The 24,151-nt window shown below is 41.5% G+C and overlaps 2 protein-coding genes and 1 pseudogene across 3 annotated transcripts in view; all 3 read left to right on the forward strand.

Moving 5' to 3' along the window:
- Positions 1–24,151, forward strand: part of RALBP1 (ralA binding protein 1) — a 70,815-nt gene that overhangs the window by 13,032 nt on the left and 33,632 nt on the right. Inside the window, exons 1-2 of one of the 2 annotated variants that reach the window (XM_045289047.1) lie at positions 14,528–14,584; positions 22,687–22,981. In XM_045289047.1, the coding sequence (XP_045144982.1) occupies positions 22,738–22,981 (244 nt within the window). In that variant the 5' untranslated portion in view covers positions 14,528–14,584; positions 22,687–22,737. Of the gene's footprint in view, positions 1–14,527; positions 14,585–22,686; positions 22,982–24,151 lie in introns of those variants that run through there. The other variant, XM_004714096.3, reaches the window with a different exon arrangement.
- On the forward strand, positions 5,392–5,730 carry LOC101649233 (elongin-C-like). The gene has a single exon (XM_045289048.1). The coding sequence runs from the start codon at positions 5,392–5,394 to the stop codon at positions 5,728–5,730; it is 339 nt and encodes a 112-aa protein (XP_045144983.1).
- On the forward strand, positions 14,634–19,217 carry LOC101640002 (annotated as a pseudogene).

The following is a 24,151-nucleotide window of genomic DNA, read 5'->3' on the forward strand; positions in this document are numbered from 1 at the left end:
CATATCTTACACTGCCCACTGTCTCCCTTTGTCCACGTTATTGTTATTTGCTCCCCTGGGGATAGGGGAGTTGTAAGTCATTGTAGTCAGTTCCCCATTTCTCCCCTCACTTTCCCTCTACCCTCATGGTATTACTACTCCCATTGCTGTTTCTGAGGGGTTTATCTGTCTTGGATTACATGTGTCGAGAGCTCTTATTTGTACTCATGTACATGCTCCATGGAGTAGCCAGATTTGTAAGGTAGAACTGGGGTCATGATAGTGGGGGGTTAGGAAACATTAAAGAACTAGAGGAATGTTGTATATTCTGTCAATGCTGTGCTGCACCCTGGCTGTCTCATTCATTGCTTGTGACCCTTCTGTGAGGGAATGTCCAATTATCTGCAGATGAGCTTTGGGTCTCCCCTTCTACCCCCATCATTTGCATTGATATATTTGTTTGTCTGGGGTCTTCTGATGCCTGATATCGTATCATGTTGACATCTCATGATGACACAGGCTGGTGTGCTTCTTCCATGTGGGCTTTGTTGCTTCCCTGCTAGATGGCTGCTTGTTTAGCTTCTACCCTTTTAAGACTCCAGATGTGATATCTTGTAATAGCCAGACACCATCAACTTACTTCACTTTGCTTATGCACCCATTTTGACTTCTGCAATCGCGTCTGGAAGGTGAGCATCATAGAATGCTGGGTTATTAGAACAAAGTGTTCTTGTATTGAGGGAATACTTGAGTAGAGACCCAATGGGTTTGTAGTATCTTGATGGTGTAAAATATATTGATGCTGGTTTAGTGGTCTAACACAGTGGTTCTCAACCTTCCTAATGCTGCAACCCTTTAATACAGTTCCTCATCGAGGGTAGAGGGAGGGTGGGTTGGAAAGGGGGAACCGATTACAAGGATCTACATGTGACCTCCTTCCTGGGGGACGGACAACAGAAAAATGGGTGAAGGGAGACGTCAGACTGGGCAAGACATGACAAAATATAATTTATAAATTATCAAGGGTTCATGAGGAAGCAGGGAGCGGGGAGAGAGGGGAAAAAACAAGGAGCTGATGCCAGGGGCTTAAGTGGAGAGCAAATGTTTTGAGAATGATGAGGGCAGTGAATGTACAAATGTGCTTTACACAATTGATGTATCTATGGATTGTGATAAGAGCTGTATGAGCCCCTAATAAACTGATTTTTTTAAAATCCTCCTGTTGTGACCCATAACCATCAAATTATTTTCATTGCTACTTCATAACTGTAATTTTGCTACTGTTATGAATTGTAATGTAAATATCTGTCATGCAGGACACTTTTAAGATTTTTTTTCACTTTTTCAGTGGCTTGATTATGATGTGTCCCAGTTGTGAATCTCTTTGATGCTATTCCTACTTTGAATTTGTTAAGCTTCATAGATATGTTGATTAATGACTTTCATCATTTTGGGGATTTTTTAGCCATTATTCCTTTAAATATTCTTTCTTCCCTTTTCCCTCATCTCCTCTGGGACTCCTATTATGCATGTTTTTGAATGACTGATGATGCCCTGCTGGTTTCTTAGGCTCTGTGTTTTTTTCTTGATTACTTTTTCTTTTGAACCTCAGACTGAATAATGCTCCTTGGCCTTTCTTCAAATTTGTTAATTCTCCTGTGTGCTCTCTAATCTCCTGTTGAACCCTTTTAGTATGTTTTTTTTAAAATGTCCATTATTGTACTTTCCAATTCCATACTATCTATATTGTTCTTTTCAAATAGTTTTATTGGCACATAATTCACATATACATGTAGTCATATTAGGAAAAGTTGTACAATCATCACCAAAATCAATTCTGGAACGTTTTCTTCTTTCTTGTGCTCATTGTTACTAGCTCTCCATTTCCCACCAACCTGCCCTGTCATACCCCAAAGAAATCATTCATCCAATTATAGTATCTATAGAGTTACCTCTCCTGGATTTCATATACAGAAAAAGATATGCAAATACTGTATATACTCGAGTATAAGCTGACCAGAATATCAGCCAAGGCATCTAATTTTACCACAAAAACGGCATTAAAAATGTGCTGAAAAACTCAGTTTATACACGCGTGTATACGGTATTAGCTCCCCACCTCCCCTGCCTGTTTATAGAACATCCTTTGTTTCTTTTCATGATTGGTTTTTCTGTCGTTGTTGAAAATGAAACATTTTGAATATTATAGTGTGGCATCCATGGATATCACGTACTCTCCTCTCTGCAGAGGCACTGTTGCTGCTTGTTGTTTTGTTGTTTATTTGATTAATGACTTCTGCATTTTTTTTAAGTCTATTCTTGGTGTGTATGGTCAACTGAAATCTGATTTTGTTGTTGTTGTTGTTAATGGCCAGCTAGATTGGGTAGACATTTTCTTAAACATATGGAATAAAAAACACCCCAGTCACAGGAGTCACCATAACAGTAGCAAAATTACAGTTATGAGAACACTGGTGCAGAGGCATCCTTTAGCATTCAGTTAACTCTGCCTGAACTTTCACTTCCTATTTGCACAAATCTTCCAAGTTAGCCAGAAAGGAGAGCTTAGGATCCTGGGTTTTTTCTTGGCATTCGTGTTGCTACTTAGATCCCAGGAATATGTTGAAGATTTTCAAGATCCTTTATCCGCCAAACATCTCATTCTTTAGCCTTTCTTTTCAAACTCTTACCAGTCTATTGTTTGCCCTGTTATAAATTGTGTCAGGTGGTAGCAACTCAACATTGCCTGTGTTTTTAACAAACACCCCTCCTTTCCAGCGTGGCTCTAGCACTGACAAGTTTTAGTTTTCTGAAATAGGCTTGGTAAAACAAGCCTTTTGAGCAGCTCTCTAGGAGTAAGGTTTGTTTCATTAGATCAGTACCAGGAACCCTGGTGGTTACATGTTGGGCTGCTCCACCACAAGGCCAGCAGTTTGAATATACCATGTGCTCTGCTGGAGCAAGAAGAGACTTCCTGCACCTGTAAAGATTTACCCCCTCAGAAACTCAAAGAGACAGTTCAACTCTGTCCTGCAAAGTAGTTATGAGTGGAAATTGGTTCAGTGACAATAAGTTTCAGTTTTTGAGTTTATACCAGTACTAGAAATGTGGGTTGTTGATTATTTTCAAGGCTGCCATTGATTAAGTGGGGAACTGAGTGGGAGGAAGTAAGGTAAGTTAAAAATACCACAATGCTTGCTGTTCCTAACAAAACTCAGCTGTTTTTCTAGAGTGAGCACTCATGGGAGGACTTCAAGCTTTTGGTTAGTTTCCAGTGTTTTGAGGAAATTGGCTCTGAATTTTTGCCAGATTTTTAGGCGCTGATAAGGAGGGAAGGGCTTTTAAAGTTCTTACTTTTTATTTTTAAGCTACCTACATTATTATAGTATAAATGAGTATTGCAGTAACATAACAAATTATACTAATAGTACAAAAGAGGATATAGTAAAAAAAATGTTTCCCACTCTACTTGTTTTCTGCAGCCATTCAATTTATTCTTACCCCAAATCAAATCCACTGTTGTTGAGTCTAATCCAACCCATAGCAACCCTATATATTATTTCCAAGTGTGATGGTTAGAATTTTGTGTGCCAACACTGACTGCACTTGTAAGAAGATAAGGGTGGAATCTGGCCTATCAATCAGTTGCAAATATGGTCTTGTTGATAGAAATGAGTCCAGAGAACACATGGACCAATGACTTGTTTATAGTCAATATATTTCCTTTCACCTTTTCCTCAGCCATATAATATTCCTTTTACCCTAACCAAACCCAATGCCATCTAGTTGATTCTAACTTATAGAAACCCTATGATGTAGGGTTTAGGTTTAGGAAGGCAAATCCCAAACCCTTCTTTATGATGTTGGATTCTGACTCGCAGCAACCCTATGAAGAGGCTGTAAATCTCTTCAGGATCAGATAGCCTTATTCTCCCAAGAAACTGATTGAATTGAGCTACTGACATTGAGGTTGGCAGTTCAATCCTTTTCTGACTATTACTAGGATACTGAAAGTGTGTTCAGTGCTGATTAAATTTAAGTTGTTTGTTTCTTGAGTTTTTAAATAGAAATTAATCTCTTTGTGGGGTTTAAATTGACTATTAAGGTAGTGTAGTGGGTTACATGTTGGGCTACTGAGTACAAGGCCAGCAGTTCAAAATCATTGGTTTATCCAGGCTTTCTACTCATGTAAAAGTTAGTCTCAAAAACCGACAGAAGCAGTTCTAGTTGGCTCTGTCCTGTCACTTTGAGTCAGAACTGACTCCATGGCAGTGAGTGAGTGACAGGCATACAGTATAAGTCAGGGTATAATGCAGAGGACTTGCCTCCAAACCCCTGTGGGTTTCTGACACTGTAACTATTTACAGGAGTAGAAAGCCCAGTGTTTCTCCCTCAGAGCTGCTCCTGGTTTCGAACTGTCAACTATGCAGATTGCAGCCTAATGCGTAACCCCCACACCACCAGGACCTCTAAGGACTTGCCTAATGTTGTCCAAGTTAGGGTCAACTTTCCCCATATATTAGATGAAAAATTTAGCTTAATTGTTTTTTGAGGGTTAATTTAAAATCTGCTAGTTAAAATACTTTTATTCTTAATCTACTATAGGCTACTAAGATAGGCAAGCATGTTCTGTTAATCGTGCTGCTTGATTTGAGGGACAAGAATGCACCACTTATGTGCATGCTAATATTGCTTATAAAATGTAATATTCCTAAATAATAGATTAAAAGTAGTGTTTAGTCAGTATGTAAACCAGAGTTGGATCCCTCTGTATCGATCGAGACTTCCTAATTTACAGATTGTTTTTTAAAGCCATCATAATATAGGAAAACTGCTTCAAGAGAATTTAAACCTGTTGTTTAATAAAGAGCATTATAAATGCTGATTTAACTTGTAAAACTGGTTAAGCAAGATATTTGTTTGGACTAGACCTTTATTTGCTTAGGCATCATCAGATTTAATAAACCATTAGTTTTATTCTTCATACTTGAGCTCATTTCAGGAAACTTTAATTAGCAATTTTTCTTTCCTACATACATTACTTTGACCTTTTCCATGGAAAAATGATTTTTGGTATATGTGTTGATCAGCACTGGTACATGAACAGATAAGACTTCCTTATCTATACACGATATACCTTAGATTTTTGGAGAGTGAAAATTTTTTTAAAATTTGGTTAGGTTTGAGTCTAGTTTTATGAAAATTTAAAAAAATGGTTTCACCTTCATTGTGCTTGCCACAAGAGTTCTTTTCGGTGTAAATATTATTCACATTAAAAGATACAGATCTGGAGACGTGGAAGAAGGCAGAGGACGCTGGGTACTTCCGCCAGACCAAAGCCGACTGCCAGCTCAGTGGGTTCCGCCTCACCAGGAGGCTACTAAAGTTCCTGTAGAATTTCATAAAAGCCTAATGGATGGAGAGGAGAAAACTTATGGTGGCTGTGAAGGCCCGGATGCCATGTATATCAAACCGATATCTTCTTATGGCCATGAATTTATTGTAAAAAGAGAACATGCACTAACATCAGGAACAATAAAAGCCATGTTGAGTGGCCCAGGTCAGTTTGCTGAGAATGGAACCAATGAGGTCAATTTTAGAGAGATCCCATCACATGTGTTATCAAAAGTATGCATGTATTTTACCTACAAGGTTCACTGCACTAACAGCTCCACTGAGTTTCCCGAATTCCCAGTTGCACCTGAAATTGCACTGGAACTGCTGATGGCCACCAACTTCTTAGATTGTTAAATAAAATAAATTATAATAAATTTTTTAAAAAAAGATACAGATCTGACCCCACCACACAGAGGTGAAACCCGAAGGGTGTGCAACAGAACAGCAAGGGGAGCAGGGCCAGGCAGTCCCCAGGGTAGACTGCAGCCATCACACTCGACCGGAAAGCACTCCTACAGGCCAACAAGCAGACCTTTTTACAGGCTTTTCTCTCTGTGTGGTTGGTTTTGTTTTCTTTTGTTGCTTTGTTTTGCTCTGCCTTGTTCTTGTGCATATTATTATCTCTGTATGTCTATCTAGATAAGACGGGCGGGATCTGCAGGAGAAAATGATGGGACCGATGGTTCCCAGGGGACAGAGCAGAGGGGGAGGCGGAGGAAAGGGAGTGGTGTTAACAAACCCAGGGACAAGGGAACAGCAAGTGATCTAAAATCGATGGTGAGGAGGGTGTAGGAGCCCTGTTAGGGCTTGATCAGGGGCAATGTAACCGAGAGGAATTAGTGGTGAAGAAAGCTGATGGTGTCTGGCTATCAAAAGAAATAATGTCTGGGGTCTTAAAGGCTTGAAGATAAACAAGCAGCCATCTAGCTGAGAATCAACAAAGCCCACATGGAAGAAGCACACCAGCCTGTGTGATCCCGAGGTGTCGATGGGATCAGGTATCCCATCAGGGATCAGGTATCAAAGACCCAGAACAAAAAAATCTTACTATTAGGAATGAGGGGGAGTGCGGAGTGGAGACCCAAAGCTCCTCAGTTGGCAACTGGACATCCCCTCTGTATTAGTCTAGGTACTTTAGAGAAACAAATCCATAGCAATTCATGTATAAGAGAGTTTTTTGTAAAGAAAGTGTGCATTACAAAAACATCCCAACCCAATGCTGCCCAAGCTTGGTGGCTAACCAGAATATCTGGTTCACAACTCCTTGGGGTGAGAAGGATGTGGCAGTCCGCTTCTGTGAAGATTGCAACCCAGGAAACCGCAGGGCAGTTCTACTCTGTCTGGTAGGCTTGCTGTAATAGTCTAGGTACTTTAGAGAAACAAATCCTCAGCAACTCATGTATAAGAGAGAGTTTTATGTAAAGAAAATGTGCATCACGAAAACATCCCAACCCAATGCTGCCCAAGCCCACAAGTCCAACATTAACCCATTAACCCAACACCAGTCCACAAAGTCCTCCACCTCACAAAACAGAGGCAATGACGCCGACTGCAGGAGGAAAGCTGAGTCAGTGAACGAATAAGCATCTCAGCACTAGCAGGGGTCTCCACACGGCTGCTCCAGCACCCAGGCCTGCATCGGGATAGGTCCATGTGGCTTCTCCTTGGGGATGTCTTGTAAGAAGTCAATCTTGCAAGCTGAAGCAGGGAACTGCTAAGGCAGCTGCACCCCGTTGTGACCATCACAAAGCAAGAAACCGGAGAACTAGAAAGGCGAGGCTCACCACCCATTTATCCCTCCATCTTTCAATTAGCCCCACATGTGATTATCGGCGAGGTTGGCACAATTAACTATCTCACCCTCACAGAAGGTTTCACCGGCAGATGAGCCAGCCAGGGTGCAGTATACCAGTGATGAAACATTCAACTTTCCTCTAGTTCTTTAATACTTCCTCTACCCCCCCAGTATCATGACCCCAATTCTACCTTACAAATCCAGCTAGACCAGAGCCATGTACACAGGTACAGATAAGAGCTGGAAACACAGGGAATCCAGGACAGAGAAACCCCTTAGGACCAATGTTGAGAGTAGCCATACCAGGAGGGTAAAGGGAAGGTGGGGGAAGATAGGGCGAATTGATCACAATGATCTACATATAACCCCCTCCCAGGGGGTGGGACAGTGGAAAAGTGTGTGAGGAGAGACCATCGTTCAGTGTAAGACATGAAAAAATAAATGATTTATAAATTATCAAGGGCTTATGAGGGAGGGAGGAAAAGAAAATGAGCTGATACCAAGGGCTCAAGTAGAAAGAAAATATTTTGAAAATGATGATGGCAACAAATGTACAAATGTGCTTGACACAGTGGATGGAAGTAAGGATTGTGATAAGAGTTGTACAAGCCCCCAATAAAATGATTTTTTTAAAAGATACAGATCTTTTTTACTCCAAATTAAAGCTCTAGACTTGTGAATTTTGTTTTGTACTTTTAACTTTTTGTTAGGTATTACAGGAGCCCTGGTGGTACAGTGTAGTAAGTGCTGGGGTATTAACCAAGCCCATACTGTTCCATGGGAGGAAGATAAGGTTGGCTGCTTCCATAGAGATTTATAATCTTGGAAACCCAAATGAGCGTTTCTACTCTGTCCTGTAAGTCTGAATATACTTGATGACTATGGGATTTGTGTATTATTAGGCATTACTGAAAAACATTTTCCATTTTTGTGGGGTTCTTTTTTAAAAGAACTTGTTCCTTTTATATAGAAACAGTCACCTAGTTTTATTTTGGATTTATTGGAAATAGATGGGATATTGAGGATAAAGGGTGTAGCAGCATTTGAAAAGGAAGGCCTGTATTTTCTTAAGTGACTCATGATCACAGCCATCTTTATAAACCATCCAGTACCTTCTCCACCGTCCCGCTCTTCTCAGACATTTCATTGAGGTATAGTTTATATTCAATGAAACTCAAAGCTTGGTAATTTTAACAAGTGCACACACATACATAATCCACGTGCTTGCCAAGATCCGTAATACATCCCTTACTCTAAAAAGTTCGTTCAGTCTCTGTCCTCTGCAATGCTGAGCCGCAGTTAAAAATCTATGACAACTAGAACTATTTAGAGTTTCATGTAAATAGAAACACACACTAGATACTCATTGTGTCCCAGGGTGCTGTCTTTTGTGTTTTGTCTGTTTTATTATGTGTATAATATCTTAGTTACCTAGTGCTGCTCTAATGGAAATACTGCAAGAGATGGCTTGAACAAGCAGAAATTCATTTTCTTACAGGTTTTCATTTCACGCCCGTGCAGTCGCTTCTGACTCATTCCGGACAGCTGCTCCTGGGGGTTTCTGCGACTGTAACTCTGTATGGGGTAGAAAGCCCCAGCTCTCTCCCACTTGTATTTTAGGAGGCTAGAATCTAACACCAGCTCTAGAGAAGGCTTTTTCTCTCTGTCAGCTCTGGAGGAAAGCCATTGTCTCTTTAGCTTCTGTTCCCTACTTCCTTGGAGATTTTTATGCAACTTGGCATTCATCTTCCCTCCACTCTGCTTCCCTGATCTCTTTTTTTGTAAGGGATTGACAGAAAACACACCCTGTACTAATCTTGTCCCATTAACATTGCAGACAGCCCATCCCTAAATGGGATTATAACTGCAGACATGGACGTAAGAGCTTGCAACATATTTTTGAGAAGGACATAATTCAATTTGATACATATGATTAGTTTGTTTTCATAATGGTGAAAAATATTACACTGTTTGAATATATTGCAGTTTATTTAGCCAATCTCCTGTTGATGGAAAGGGGAGTATCTTAGTTATGAGTAATCTTACTCTAGTCATAAGTCCTTTTTGTGAGCATATAAAATTATTTACCTTAGGTACATATTTAGGAGAGTAAATGCAGATTGCATGGTAAGGGTATGTTAAAGAAAAGATACTGGCAAACGGTTTTCTTACGTTTCCATTGACCCGAGCAATAAATGGACTTTTCAGTGCTTCCTATTCTCTGCTTTCATCCCTTTTAGACAATGTTCAGGCCCCTTGGTGGCACAAGCAGCTTGCAGCAGATTGTTCATCTAAAGGTTGGTTGTTTGCACCCACCTAATGATGCCCCAAAAGGAGCCTTGGTGGCATAGTATCCTGTTTCCCCGAAAGTAAGACATCCTCCGAAAATAAGACCTACTCACAGTTTTGCCTCTCACTAAAATAGAAGGCATCCCCCCCGAAAATAAGGCCCCCCCGAAGCTACCATAACTCTGGACTCTGGATCGTAACGGCAGGTGCCGCCCACTGTTGGCCGCAGCGCAGCCGGAGCAGACACGAAGTGCGAGGTCTCTTTTAATAAAATAAACAATAAATGTCTACCATTTTCTTCTTCATGGAAAAATAAGACATCCCCTGCGCATCTTTGGGAGCAAAAATTAATATAAGACACTGTCTTATTTTCGGGGAAACGGGGCAGTTACAAGTTGGGCTGCTAACCACAAAGTTAGCGTTTCAAAACCACCACCGGCTCCTCTGGAGAAAGATGAAGCTTTCTGCTCCTGTGAAGAAGTACAATCTCTGGAACCCTGTCTTACAGTGTCATCATGGCAGTGAGTTTAGTTTGGGTGAACAATGCCCCAAAGAGCCTTGGTAGCACAGTGGTGACGCATTGGGCTGCTAACCACACGGGCAGCAGCTTGAAATCAACTCTGCAGGAGAAAGACGGGCTTTCTGTTCCCGTAAGAGGTACAGTCTTAGAAACTCCCAAGGACAGTTCTGTCCGGCCCTGCAGTCACTGTGAGTTGGCACCAACCTGGTGGCAGTGAGAAAATCGGTTGGAATTGACTCAGTGACAGTGAGTTTGGTGTGTAGAATGATGCCCCCTGAGAAAAACCTACTGATCTATTTCTGTAAGAGTTACAACCAAGGAAACCTTATGGAGCAATTCTTCTTTGTAATAGGTGGGGTCCACCAGCGTTGGAATAGATTCTGTGGCAACTAATTTTTCTTTCTTTCTTTCTTTTTGGTGCCTCCACACTCATGATGGCTCTATCTTTTTGGCAGATGGACTTTTACTCTCATTATGTAACATCCCTTTCTGCCTCTGGTAAGTGTCTTTGCTCTCTAGCCCACTTTATCTGACGTTAAGGGAAGACTCCTGCTTTCTTTTGCTTTGTTTGCATAAGCTATCTTTCCCCCGTCCTTATACTTTGTTTGCCTATATTATTATATGTGAGATGATTTCTTTTATAAAAATTATTAATCATTTTATTGAGGGGCTCTTACAAATCTTATGATAATCCATCATTCAGTTGTATTAAGCACACTTGTACATATGTTGCCATCAACATTTCTAAAACATTTTCTTTCTACTTGAGCCCTTGGTATCAGCTCCTCTTTCCCCCTCCCTCCCTCACCCTTCTACCCTTTGACTCTTTGATCAGTTATATATTATGCTGTTATTTTGCATCTTACACTTCCGTTTTCTCCCTTCACCCACATTTCTGTTATTTGCTCTCTTATCTGTATCAGTGTGTGTACTCCGGTCTCGCTGGATTTGTAAGGTAGGACCTGATCATGGTAGTGGGGGTAGGAAGCATTCAGGAACTAGAGGAATCATGTGTGTTTCATTGGTGCTATACTGCACCCTGGTTGAATTGTCCCTTCCTTGTGACCCTTCTGTGGGGGGGATGTCCAATTGTCTATAGATGGGTTTTGGGTCTCACGCCAACCCCTTCATTCACATCGATATAATTGTTTGTTTTGAGTCTTTTGATACGAGTTGATTTCTTGTAGACAGCAAACATAGTTGGATCTGCCAATCTTTGTCTTTTAATTGGCGTGTTTAGACCATGTACATTTCATGTCATTATTGATATGTGCTACCGATTGGATTGCATGCCCTTAAAATATGTGATGTAGCCATAGACGGGAGAACAACTAGGGAATTAAAAGCAATAACGAGGAGGACATAGAGATCCTGGGGGTGTTGGAATAAAAGCAGTCTAGCTGAAAGGAATTCCTAAGAGGCAGAAGAAGGGTGAGTGTGCTGGTGGGACAGGAGGAAAAGAAAAGGAAGTAGGAGAAATCTAGGAATCAAAGCTATATGTGTGCTCTTAGGCCAATACTTTCTGTTTTTAGGAATTAATATATTTATGTAACTACACGCATGTATATTTATATGGCAATACATTGAGGAAGTGGATGGACTTTGAACCACTGCTCAATCCCTGCCTCAACACAAGAGCACTTTGTTCTAACAACCTGGCATTCTGTGGTGCTCACTCTCCCAGCATGATCGCTGAAGACAAAATGGGTGCATAAGCAAATGTGGTGAAGAAAGCTGTTGGTGCCTGGTGATCAAAAGATTTAGCGTGTGGAGTCTTAAAGGCTTGAAGTTAAACAAGGGGCCATCTAGCAGAAAAGCAACAAGCCCACATGGAAGCAGCACACCAGCCTATTGATCATGAGGAGTCTAAGGAATCAGGCACCAGGCACCAGAAGACCCAAAATCACAACAAAGACATATTGTTGAGAGTGAGGGGGGTTGGAGCAGGGACCCCAAACCCATCTATCGACACATGGAATCCAGGTCAGATAAAACCCTCAGGAACAGAAATGAGAGTTAGTGATACCAGGCGGGTAGGAGGAAAGTGGGGGGACGTGGGGGGAAGGGGAAACCTTTCGCAATGATTGATGCATAATCCCTCCCCCAGGGGGATGAACAACAGAAACATGGGTGAAGGGAGACAGCAGTTGGTGTAAGATAGGAAAACAATAATAATTTATAATTTATCAAGGGGTCACAAGGGTGGGGGGAAGAGGGGATAAAGAGGAGTTGATACCAAGGACTCAAACAGAACGTAAATGTTTAGAAAATGATGATGGGAACATATGCACAAATACGCTTGATACAATTGATGCATGGGATGTTACGCACGCTGTAAGAACCCCCAATAAAATGATTCAGAAACTAGTAATAGTAAAAGAAATGGGTTGTACACTCAAATAGGACTATACCCATGGCTCTGATCCCATCTGGGAATGTCGTGTCTTCATTATGTGAACGAGACAGGATGGGGTAGCACGTGTGTTGAGGTGTACGAGAGAGGTTAGATAAGTGAGTGAAGAAAGAGAGATGCCAAGCACACCAGCCTATGTGAGCCAAGGGTTCTCAATAAGGGAATGGGGTGAGAGCTTAAGTTATGACCACCCTGTTTGCAGAAGGCTGTGGAAGACAGGGAAGGCCCAGAAGCCATTGCAGGGTGCCCACAGGGATTCAGCCTCCGGTGGGTTCCCTCTGACCGTTGTCCAGGCATGTGAACAGCCTCCGTGTTACCAGAGAGAATTGTGAAATCTATTATGGCGGTTGAAGTTAGGTCAAAATGTAACAGTTTATCATTTGATTTTCCTTTTGACCCATTTTAAAGTTGTTTCAGATTTTAGTATTTTGTGTTTTCTTTTCAGTTGAGGTTTTTCTGTTTGTTTTGTCATTATTGCTTGTTTTATTTGTCTCTTTGTGTTTTATATGTTTGCGTGATTTTCTGTCTATGAAATCCAGGCTTGATAAATCTGTAGAGATAATTACCTAGGGGCATTGCAAGGGAAGTTGGAGGGAAACAGCAATGAGTAAGAGAAGAAAATGCGGATGGTGATTACACAACTCTTCTGAATATGATTGGATGATTAAATTGTACAACATGTGAAGTATATGCCAGTAAAACTACTTTTAAAAAATGATCCTGTGTCTGGGGTCTTAAAGGCTTGAAGGTAAACAAGCGGCCATCTAGCTCAGAAGCAACAAAGCCCCCATGGAAGAAGCACACCAATCTGTGGGATCACAAGGTGTCGAAGGGATCAGGTTTCAGGCATCAAAGAACAAAAAATATTACCATAGTGAATGATGGGGGGAGTGGACACCCAAAGCCCATGTGTAAGCCACTGGAGATCCCCTTGCAGAGGGGTCTCAGGGAGGAGACAAGCCAGACAGGGTGTGATGTAGCAACGATGAAAAATACAACTTTCCTATAGTTCCTAAATGCTTCCTCACCTCCTCCCCCCACCACTATCATGATCCGAATTCTACCTTGCAAGTCTGGCTAGACCAGAGGATGAACACTGGTACAGATAGGAACTGGAAACACAGGGAATCCAGGGTGGATGATCCCTTCAGGACCACAATTATCAAGGGTTCATGAGGTGGGGGAAGCGGGGAGGGAGGGGAAAAATGAGGAACCGATACCGGGGCCTTAAGTGGAGAGCAAATGTCTTGAGAACGATGAGGGCAGTGAATGTACAAATGTGCTTTACACAATTGATGTATGTATGGATTGTGATAAGAGTTGTATGAGCCCCTAATAAAATGATTTTAAAAACCTGAAAAATAAACAAACAAAAAATTATCCTGAAACAGAAGCTCAGAAGAGCTCTAGCGCAGAGAAAGGTAGACTTCCCCTAGAGCCAATGCTCTGAGTTTAAACCGACCTCTAGCCTCCCCAAGTGTGAGCAAACAAATGCCTGTAAGGCCGGCCACGTGTTTATCTTGTATTTCTGTTTCACCAACGCTGGTTAATCAAGACACCGTGTCAGGGCTTTAGTCACTGTATTTGTTTTCATTCCCAGTTCTATTTTCCTGCATTCCTGTGAGTTTTGAAACATTGTCTATAGAGTTCAATTTTTGTTTTGTTTTTTAATAATGTTTTTGACTATATCTCTTGATAGCACTTTTTTAGTGGTAGTTTTAGATACAGAGATCACTTGGGCAAGACAAACTCACACAAAAATAGATAGGTGTCAAGCAGTATTTTAAGGACCTACTGGTAACATTTGAGCTTACCACCTACCATAACAGCAGGAAAAGAAATCTGAGTAAGTGGTGCTGTGCAGTTCAAACTCTTGCTCAGCTATATGATGTTCTCAGAAATCATTGCCCTTAGAGGGAGACTTCAAAAATTAATTGAAAAACTTCATTATCTGTTATCTCCAGTTTTCCATGAACTTTTAAAAGTCCCTTCAGTCTACACCTTGTTTTTTTTAGCTTTATAATTTGTGGGTAAACCTTGTGTTTTAACAGGTTCTCTCTGACACCTCTCTCACGTGGGAAAGGGAGAGGCTGCCCCGTCACTGCCCGATGGGCTAGAAATCTAGTTCCTCACTAGATTGCAGTTACACTCGGGTCACGTGGGGCCCCTCCATTGTGTGGTAGCAATTCTGGTAAGTTCTCTGCGACAGTGCAGGGAGGTGGCCTCATTACCACTGGGCGATGAAGAAAGCCCTCATCTTCCTGCAGTACAACTCCAGCAAGAAAGGAGAGGGAAGTCTTTTTACCTGTGAGTTGGTGGTAGAAGCCCAAGTTCTCCATCTTCTCCATCTGTATCTCTTCTAGGGAGGGCTGGCTACCAGCAGGCAGTCATGAAAAACCCACTTATCTTATTGGCCTTCGCTGACACCAACCTGGCGGTGGTATTAGGGCACCATGTTGCCAGCTTCCTGAGGGTGGGCTATGTAGGATTCTCACTTGGTCTTTGGCTGTGTGGAGGTGGTGGGGCTATGCCAGGGGTGGAGGCAGCAGTTTGTAAAAGTTTCTGCCCCTTGGCTGGAGGCAGCAGCCCTTAGTTAGGGTATTCATTCGTTAAATTTTTCCCGAGCCCAGCCTAAGTGTAGTAGGCACAAAGAAATGTCAGGAACTCACCACTGTGTAGTTTCTTGAGTCTCGAGAGTCCTAAGTTTACCAGCCCGATTGTGCCATCTTCCTTCCTCAGTTTACCACCCTAAGTGTACCATCTTCTCTCCCAAAGACCAGGTTTGTAGTTAAAGTTAATGGGATCGAACATGTCGTCTATCTTTCTAGAGGCACTATTTCTCCGATGGTGTTTTAAAGCTCTGTGTGTGTGTGTGTGTGTGTGTGTGTGTGTGTGTGTGTAAAATTGAAAACAATCATAGTTCTCATTTTTATCTTATCAGTGTTAGGGGAGGAAAAAAGCACTTAGAGTATTTCATTTTTCTTGCCCCTGAAATAGGAATTTCTAATTTTTGTGATCTGTTTGCCTTCTTTTCTTTGGATACTCATAATTAAAATTTCCTGGGATCACTTGGAGTCCCTCTCTGTTGCCCTTTTATTTAGTGAAGCTTAGGCTTGATTGGTTCCCTGTGGCCAGAGAACATGTCCTAATGCAAGCACATTCTTCTCCCTTAGTAAGCCGCCCTACATGCAGGCCCACATGCCTCCGTATCTGCTTTTAACTGTTCCTCCTTCTTCCAGTCATTCCCAATGGTCTGTGAATCAAATCCAGATTTATTTAGAGTAGTGTTGGCCGTGGGCCTCAGTCCCTTGAAGAGAACATCTCTCTAGGTAGTGCGTAGTGAGAAAGAAGACCCTCCCTGAGACCGATTGACACAGTGGCTGCAACAAGGGACCACTTATAGGGACCATTGTGAGATGGCACAGGACTGGGCGGTGTTTCATTGTTGTCCTATGGTTGCTACGAGTTGGAACTCGCTGGACAGTACCCAACAACATCAACAGTGTTTGCAAGATAATATAGTAAGCACTGTATGAATAAAACGTATCTTCATCTAGTATGGGAAGCTGGATAACAGTAATCTGAACTAGGAGAATATGCGAATTCAGGTATAGCTTAAAAGTCACTGTATGAATACAGAAGAGAGCTCTAGTGATAGAGGGGAGTGCAGTGAGCTGCTAGCTACTAAGTCAGTGGTTCAGACCCACCAGCCACTCCTCTAAAAGAAAGATGAGGCTGTCTAATTCCATAAAGATTTAAATTAAAGTCCTGAGAACCTAAAGAGGCAGTTCTGCTCTGTTTTAGAGGGTTGCTATGAGTTGGAAGTGAGTTTATAAGAATACAAGAGGGAATGCTCAGAATCTTTCTGGCATTGTGCTTCCAGCTTTTCATTCCTGTCCTTGGAACTCATAACCCAATCTTGTCACTTCTGGACTCCATAATCCTTATCAGAAACTGCACTGGTTCAGCCAGTTTCTTGTCATTCCCATTTTAAGCTTCAGTTTCTTTCTTCGGTGCCTCTGCCCTGCTCCGCCTCTTGGTGGAGAACACAGAAACTCTCGTAGTAAAGAACAGTTTAGATGCGTGCTTTGAGTCAGACAGACCTCAGACTCTTTCTTGCTGTGCTGTGGGTTGCTGCCATGTCACAAGTCCATTTAGATTCATAGCGACACCACATACCACAGTAGAATTGCCCCTTTGCAGTTTTCTAGACAGCAGTGTGCACAGAGGTAGTTGAAGAGGTTTTTCACCCGCAGCCACTGGGTGAGTTCTAATTGGCAACCTTTCAGTCAGCAGCCAAGCACTTGACTGTTGTGCCATCAGAACTCTTTCAGGGTGTATTCAGGAAGGGTAGATAATGTATATGAATGTTCATGAAGCTACAGGAACTCAAGTAAAATTTTGGATTCCTTTTCATTGTTTCCTTAATTAAATAAGATTAAGATGACAAAAAGTAATTTTTTCTCATATTTCTCTCATTCACAATGCACAGCGTGTGTTGAGAACAGGAAAACCCAGGTGCTGGGACAACAAATTACTTCACGTGGCTCTTCTAGCCAAAGTCTCTAACTCCCACCAAATGACCTTCTCCTGCACGGGTCTGGTAAGAAGGTGGGGATGATACTGACAGGATTAAAACCTATGAGTCATTGCAAGAAGGATGTGGAGTACCATCCTGCTGTGTATAAAATAAGACTTTTGAGAAACACGTGGAGGGATCTCATCACCAGCGAGACCTAGGTGTGGAAGCCCTCTTCTAGACCCTCGGGGCCTGGTCCAGTGAACGTCCTGGTCCCAGATGACAGCTAGACCATCGGAGGAGCAGCAGCAGAAGCCAGAGCATGGAACAGTGACGACCTCCCACCTGCGGAGCACCTGAAGACGAGTGCTCTGTGCAGGAGGCTGGCTTGTGGAGCGAGGTTGCCTCCAGGCACCTGGTCCAGGAAGTTGGACTTGTCGCATGAGGCTTAAACTGTGAATGCCGTTTGGCTGAGGTTTATAGCGGAGTGGTATGCCATTTGGGCATTGATTAGCAGACTTGACAGAACTTTGTAACACGTCCTGATAAACAGCTCAACCCTGAGCATTGTCCACTGGCACTAACAGCTTGTTCCTGCCCTCCATAGATCCTTTCATTATGAATTTTGTCTACGAGTTCTGTCAAGCCATTACAATGGATGTTAGCATCTGAGAGAATATTAATGAAGGCAGCAGGTGCTGGCGGCGGATCATATGTCAGAGTAGAACTGCGCCATGCGGTTTCCATGGCAGGTTTTTCAGAAGTAGATTGCTAGGCCTTTTTTTGAGCCTCTGGGTAGACAGACTCAAACTAACAGCCATTTGGTTGGCAGCTGAGAGTATTAATCAATTGCATCACCCTTGGACTCCTTTTGAGAACATATTGACAGTGATTAATTTATTAAACATTTCATCACTTAGGATGTACTATGTAAATACCGGAGCCACAATTTATCGGACCATTCACACATGTTCAGAGGTAATTAAAATTCAGCTTGGCAAATTCAGTATCTGGAGACCCAGAAAAGGGTTTTCGGTGACTCCCACTGGGTGGTAGTGGACTGTGAGGGAGGGTTCCTGGGAAAAAGTGTTGCTATTGCTTATGAGTCTTTTTTTTTTTCAAAGCTCTACTGAGGTGTAATTGATGTGTGATAAAAATTCACCCAGCTATTAAACTGCTTCCTTGGTTTTTGGAGCTCATTTTCTCCCTTCTATAAAGTATGCAGGGCTTAAAAAAGCTTGTGGGAAAACCCCAGTTTCCACAAATGAGCTGAGGATCCCTCGTTGTAAGTGTTCTGTCCGCTGGGCTTACGTTCTCTCTGAACTTTGGAACCCTGTAATTTTCAAAATTGATGAATTCACTTAAAAGCATTCACAAGAATAGAAACACTGTTTGATTTCTATGGGGGGTGGGAAGGGAAAGGAGAGGAAGGAAGTAGAGGATCGTAGGTAAGTGTTAATTTAAGTGAAGCCAAACCAAACTGACTCGTCAGGTGAATTCCAGCTCATAGCAAGCCTGCTTAGCATCTTCAAGGCTGTCAATCATATGGGAGCAAATACTGTTATACACACACTCCTCTAATAGTGGTGATCTATGAGTAGATGTTTGGGCATACAGATGTGCATGCTGAACACGTGGGAAGTATCCCCATGGGGGTGGGAAATACATATATATGGGGGTGGGAAATACAAACAGTTGTCAGAATATATATATATATATTCTGACAACTATTTTTACAGGTATGTTTAACTTTGCTGCAATAAATCCACAAATGTGTTGGGGAGCATACCGGTGTAAAGTATTCAAACATCTTAGATGTAACCAATTAAATAAAAGTGTATAGATATTATACAATTTCTTATCAGAAAAGATTGTGCTGAGACTCAAGTGAGCAATTGAGACCGCGGGGCAGCACGACCAGAGCCGTGACTAGATCAGAAGAACTGGTGTCTTCAAGCTTCTCTGGCAGTGATTCTGAGTGCAGTTGACCGAAAGCTGCAGGGGAAAAAGCAAGTTGCTCAGAAAAACCTCTAAAGAAGCAAAAGGCTGGGGAAACTTCCAGAGTCCTATCGTCCTCTAAGCAGAGCAGCAGCAGCAGAGAAAATAATATGTTCCAGACTGGGAAAATGGGGTATGTCAGTGTTCAGGACTTCAAAGGGAAAATCATAATTGATATTAGATAATATTGGATAGATCAAGAAAGTGAAATGAAACCAGGAAGAAAAGTATTTCTTTACACCCTGAGCAATGGAGCCAGCTGAAGGAACAGATTTCTCATGTTGATAACGCAGGAAGAAAACTATGAAATCCAAGCCATATCCAACCTGTACTTTTCTTGTTGTTTTTACCTGTCTTTTTTTTTTAATCGTTTTATTAGGGTCTCATACAACTCCCATCACAATCCATACACACATCAATTGTGTAAAGCACATTTGTACATTCATTGCCCTCATCATTCCCAAAACATTTGCTCTCCACTTAAGCCCCCCGGCATCAGGTCCTCATTTGTTACCCTCCCTCCCCGCTCCCCCTTCCCTCATGAGCCCTTGATAATTTATAAATTATTATTTTGTCATATCTTGCCCTGTCCGACGTCTCCCTTCACCCACTTTTCTGTTGTCCGTCCCCCCAGGGAGGAGGTCACATATAGTTCCTTGTATTTACCTGTCTTTTTTACATTGGCTTTTATTTATTTTTTAACTGTTGTTTTCCCAAGTACATTTGAATTGTAAAATGAGCACTTTTTAAAGAAAATATGCATTATTAAAAATGTTCTGAGTGAATCTAATTGTCAACTTTATGAAGGAGGATTGCTTGTGCCCACCACCTACTATGAAAGAAAGTCAAATAATACAATCTCAACTGTGTGGGCTTTTTTGATCCAAAAGAGTTGGGACTGTCTAAAGTCACAGATTGTAAACCTTTGAATTTCAAAAGAATCTGTTGTATTAAACTTAGGAACTTCATTTGGAAAATCTGTAGTTCATCTATTCTCTTCCAACCAAATGCCTAGACTTGTTAGACTCTTCTACCCCAACAATAATCTCAACCCCCTCTCCCCTTTCCATTTTTTTTCTCTGACTTTTCATGTTCAATTTTTATTTTTTCAATATATCATGCTAGCTTGAGAATGTCAGTGAAACTGTCAATGCTATTTCAGTAAGGCACTTATAATTAAAATAAGATATGGGACCTACAATTGCTGACTCTAGTATATTAAATCTTAAGACATGTAGTTTGATAACCAGCATGGCTTGTATGAAAACTCTGAGCAAGCGTCTGCCTGTCTCGGTAGTGTTCTATGGAGGTGTTCTCTTGCTCTGCAGTCTGCTGAAGATCAGCACTTTGATGTCAGATCTACTTTTACTGGTTGTGTTAGTTCAGGGTGACTAGAGAAACAAATCCAGAGACATTCGTGTGTATGTAAGAGAGAGCTTTATAACAAAGAATAATTGTATATTAAGAAAACATCCCAGCCCAGTTCAGATCAAGTTCCTAAGTCAGATATTAGCCCATATGTCCGATACCAGTCTATAAATTCCCCTTCAGACTCATGCAACACATGCAATGATGCCAAATGCAGGAAGATGACAGGCCAGTGGGTGGGAAATCTTGTGGATCCAGTGGTGTTGTAAGCATCTCGGCGCTGGCGTGTGTCTCCATGTGGCTTCTCCAGCTCCAGGGCTCTTGCTCCATCAGCCTGTTTCCATGTGGCTTGTCAACAATGAATGTGTAGCAGAGAGGGAGTGTGCCCCACCTCCAGGGAGGAAAACAGGACTTCCCAGAATCCTTAGGAGAAGGCCATGCCCACACAGAGGCACCATTGGCTGTGACCTAATAATTGGCAGGCTAGATTCCACCCCTTCACTCAAGTTGACATGAGATTTTGTAACTGCCACATTGGTTAGACATGTTCACCATGGGATGATTTCTATAAAATGAGATATTGTTGATTTAGTGTAGGATTTAATAAACTTTGTAAAAGTTTAAAGAAATGAAAAGATGGTGCTGATTTATATTTCCATCATTCATGAATATTTACAAGTCCCTGTTTCCTCATGTCTGTACCAATATTGGATATTATATACCTATTTTACCGATTTGTTATTTGCCATCCTGGTACTAGAACAACGGTAACTTAATATTTTCATTTTAAAATTATGACTAACATTGAACTTTTTATGTATATATTACTAATTTTTCTATCAATTGCTTGTTCAGAGCTTTCCTTTAGGATTGTTATACATTTTCATGACTTTGTAAAAACTGTTTTAAAAAGAAATTAGCCTCTTTTCACATTTTCGTGCCTCTTGGCTTTGCTTATGGTCATATAAACTTTTTTATCATGAATTTTATCTTGAAGTCTTATATCTGTTCATTAGTTGTGTCCATTTTAGTGAAACTACTTTTTGTATATTGTAGAATGAGCGAGCTGAGGATTCAGTTTGAAATCACCAGCTGTTCTGTGGGAAAAAGACTGGCCTTTCCAGATGGGGCTGTCTACTCCCATGAAGAATGATTACCTTGAAAACTCACGCTCTCTAGGGATGCTTTGAGTCAACATTGACTATGGCAATGAGCTTTGTTTTTGAGTTGTACAAAATATACCATGAAGTTAAAATCTGATTGCACATGTCATACCTCATTGTCTCCAACTTTGTGAATCATTAAACTTCATTTTAATTGTAAATTTTTATTCCAAATTATAATGACTTTTATAGAGAGTTTCTGAGGCTAAAATTGTTTACCGGAGCAGATAGCCTCTTTCTCTCACAGAGCGGCTGGCAGTCTTGTGGTTAGCAGTCTAATGCGTAACCTGTGGGCCACCAGGCCTCCGTAGTTATATGTATCGTCTTTATCAGTTATTCTTCATGTAGCATAGTAGTTTGATGACAGCTACAGAAAGGTAGTAAGGGTTTATGATGTAGCAGTAAAAATGAGGCCCTCTTCAATGGTGAGTTCTTACGAAGAATTCAGGATTCTGCCGTTTCCCCGAAAATAAGACAGGGTCTTATATTAATTTTTGCTCCCAAAGATGCGCTAGGTCTTATTTTCAGGGGATGTCTTATTTTTCCATGAAGAAGAATACGGTACACATTTATTGTTTATTGCTTTATTAAAAGAGACCTCGCACTTCCTGTCTGCTTCGGCTGCGCTGTGGCTGCTATGGTCCAGAGTCCAGAGTCATGGTAGCTTTTTTGTTGGGGGGGGGGGCTTATTTTCGGGGGGATGCCTTATATTTCAGCGAGAGGCAAAACTGTAAGCAGGTCTTATTTTCGGAGGATGGCTTACTTTCGGGGAAACGGTAATATTTTAAGGTCTAATACCTGAAGATACTTGAAAATTTCAGACCTTTACACTTTTTGAGAACTGAAATATATGATGCATGCAAAGAAACATGAGATAATAGGATATAAAAATATTGTGGGAATATGGGAAGAAAGATATTTTTCTTGTAAAGATTAATTGCTGTGTTGTGTTTGTGATGTTTTGGCTGTTGGTGTTAAGGAGCCTGGTGGTGTAGTGGGGTTTTGGGCTGATAATTAACTTCAAGGTCAGCGGTTCAAAACCCCCAGCTGCTCCATGGGAGGAAGATAAATCTTTCTGCTCCCATAAAGATTTACAGTCTTTGAAATCAAATAGGGCAAGTCTACTCTGCCCTAGAGGGTTGTTTGCGGTAGAATGGACTGTGACTCAAATGGCAGTGATTTGATTTTGGCTTTGTTTAGTTGTTGCTGTTAGATGATTTTTGATGACATTTTTCTTTCTTGTAGGTGTAATGGATAGGTAACAGAGAAGACTTCACCTTTTTTCAGGGAGTCAAAATGACCGAGTGCTTCCTGCCCCCTACCAGCAGCCCCAATGAACATCGAAGGGGGGAACATGGCAGTGGTCTTACTCGAACCCCCAGCTCTGAAGAGATCAGCCCCACCAAATTTCCTGGATTATACAGGACTGGTGAGCCCTCACCTCCCCACGACAACCTTCATGAACCACCTGATATTGTGTCTGATGATGAGAAAGATCATGGAAAGAAAAAAGGAAAATTTAAGAAAAAGGAAAAAAGGAGTAAGTATATATTTCTCTATATTTTAGATATATTTAAAATAATTTCTAATCTAATCACATGTACCTATTATCTTCTGAAAATATATTTAGCTGGAGTATTTATTTTCGAGGGTCCCAATATTTTATCTTACTGCATTTTATGACATTAGTGTCACAAATTAAAATATTAAAGTTGAAGTAGTAGTAAGAGTTTTCGAGTAGAAATTTCTTAGTCAAGTAAAATAATGCATAAAAGGTAGATGTTAGAATGTTACTCATAATCTTTGCCCTTAGGTAATCTTGTTTTCTTGAGTGGATTGTACATGTCTTTTAGGAACTGTTGGTGCTCATAGGGGTCCATGTCTTAGAACATCGGAGTCAATTCATTAAGTTCAAATTAGGTCCAAAATACCATTTTCTGTATCATCTGAATTAATTACGGATGAAACTTTAGGCCTGTTTCATCTTGGAGCAAAATTCCTCTTTATCAGTCAACCTCTGAAATCCACAATAGAAATTGTTGACTGCCAAAGGACAGTGGTAAACATACACAAAGTAAGCATTTCTAATGTGCTTGGGGAGAAACTGGAGGAAAAGAAGGAAGAAGTCCAAAACGCGTCAGGACAACTTACACTAGCTTGGACATAATACTCTGTCCTCTGAGATCCTCTAGCCCTGCCCATCAGACTCTGGGTGTTGGCGGTGCTTTATGGAGTCTGGTAGATGTTTCTCCACCCTGGTCTTCAGCTCTCTTTCTAGCCCCACTGAGGCAGTAACTCTGCTCTCAGTTTGGGATAGCCCCATTTTCCTAGTCAAGCTCAGTCACAATCCGACCGATCCCCTTGGCCAGCCCTGTTCTTCAGGCAGTCCCACCTCCTCACCTTTGGGTGATAGGCCCACCCCACTGGCAGACCCTAACAGCCAGTGCTACACAGTGGACCAGAACTGATGAAGATCCAACAACTGTTACTAATCCTGAGTCCACCGATGGCAGCCACTGTGTCCTTCATCTTGACGCACTGCCCTTCCCCTTTACCAAACATGATGTCCTCCAAAGTATGTCAGATGATGTCTTGCTATCCTTGCTCTGAGGAGCACTCTGGCCTTACTTCTTCCAATACAGACCAAGTTTTCCTTCTAGCAGCCCATGTACTTGTCAGTATTCTTCTCCAGCACCACAATTCAAATGCA

This window comes from Echinops telfairi, unplaced genomic scaffold (genome assembly GCF_000313985.2).
Source record: "Echinops telfairi isolate 266 unplaced genomic scaffold, ASM31398v2 ScPeMD7_24;HRSCAF=84, whole genome shotgun sequence".
In the NCBI taxonomy this organism is placed as follows: Eukaryota; Metazoa; Chordata; class Mammalia; order Afrosoricida; family Tenrecidae; genus Echinops; species Echinops telfairi.

What these genes read in the sequence shown, in the direction of transcription:
- LOC101649233 (XM_045289048.1), top strand. Translation starts at nt 5,392, where the DNA reads ATGGATGGAGAGGAGAAAACTTATGGTGGCTGTGAAGGCCCGGATGCC.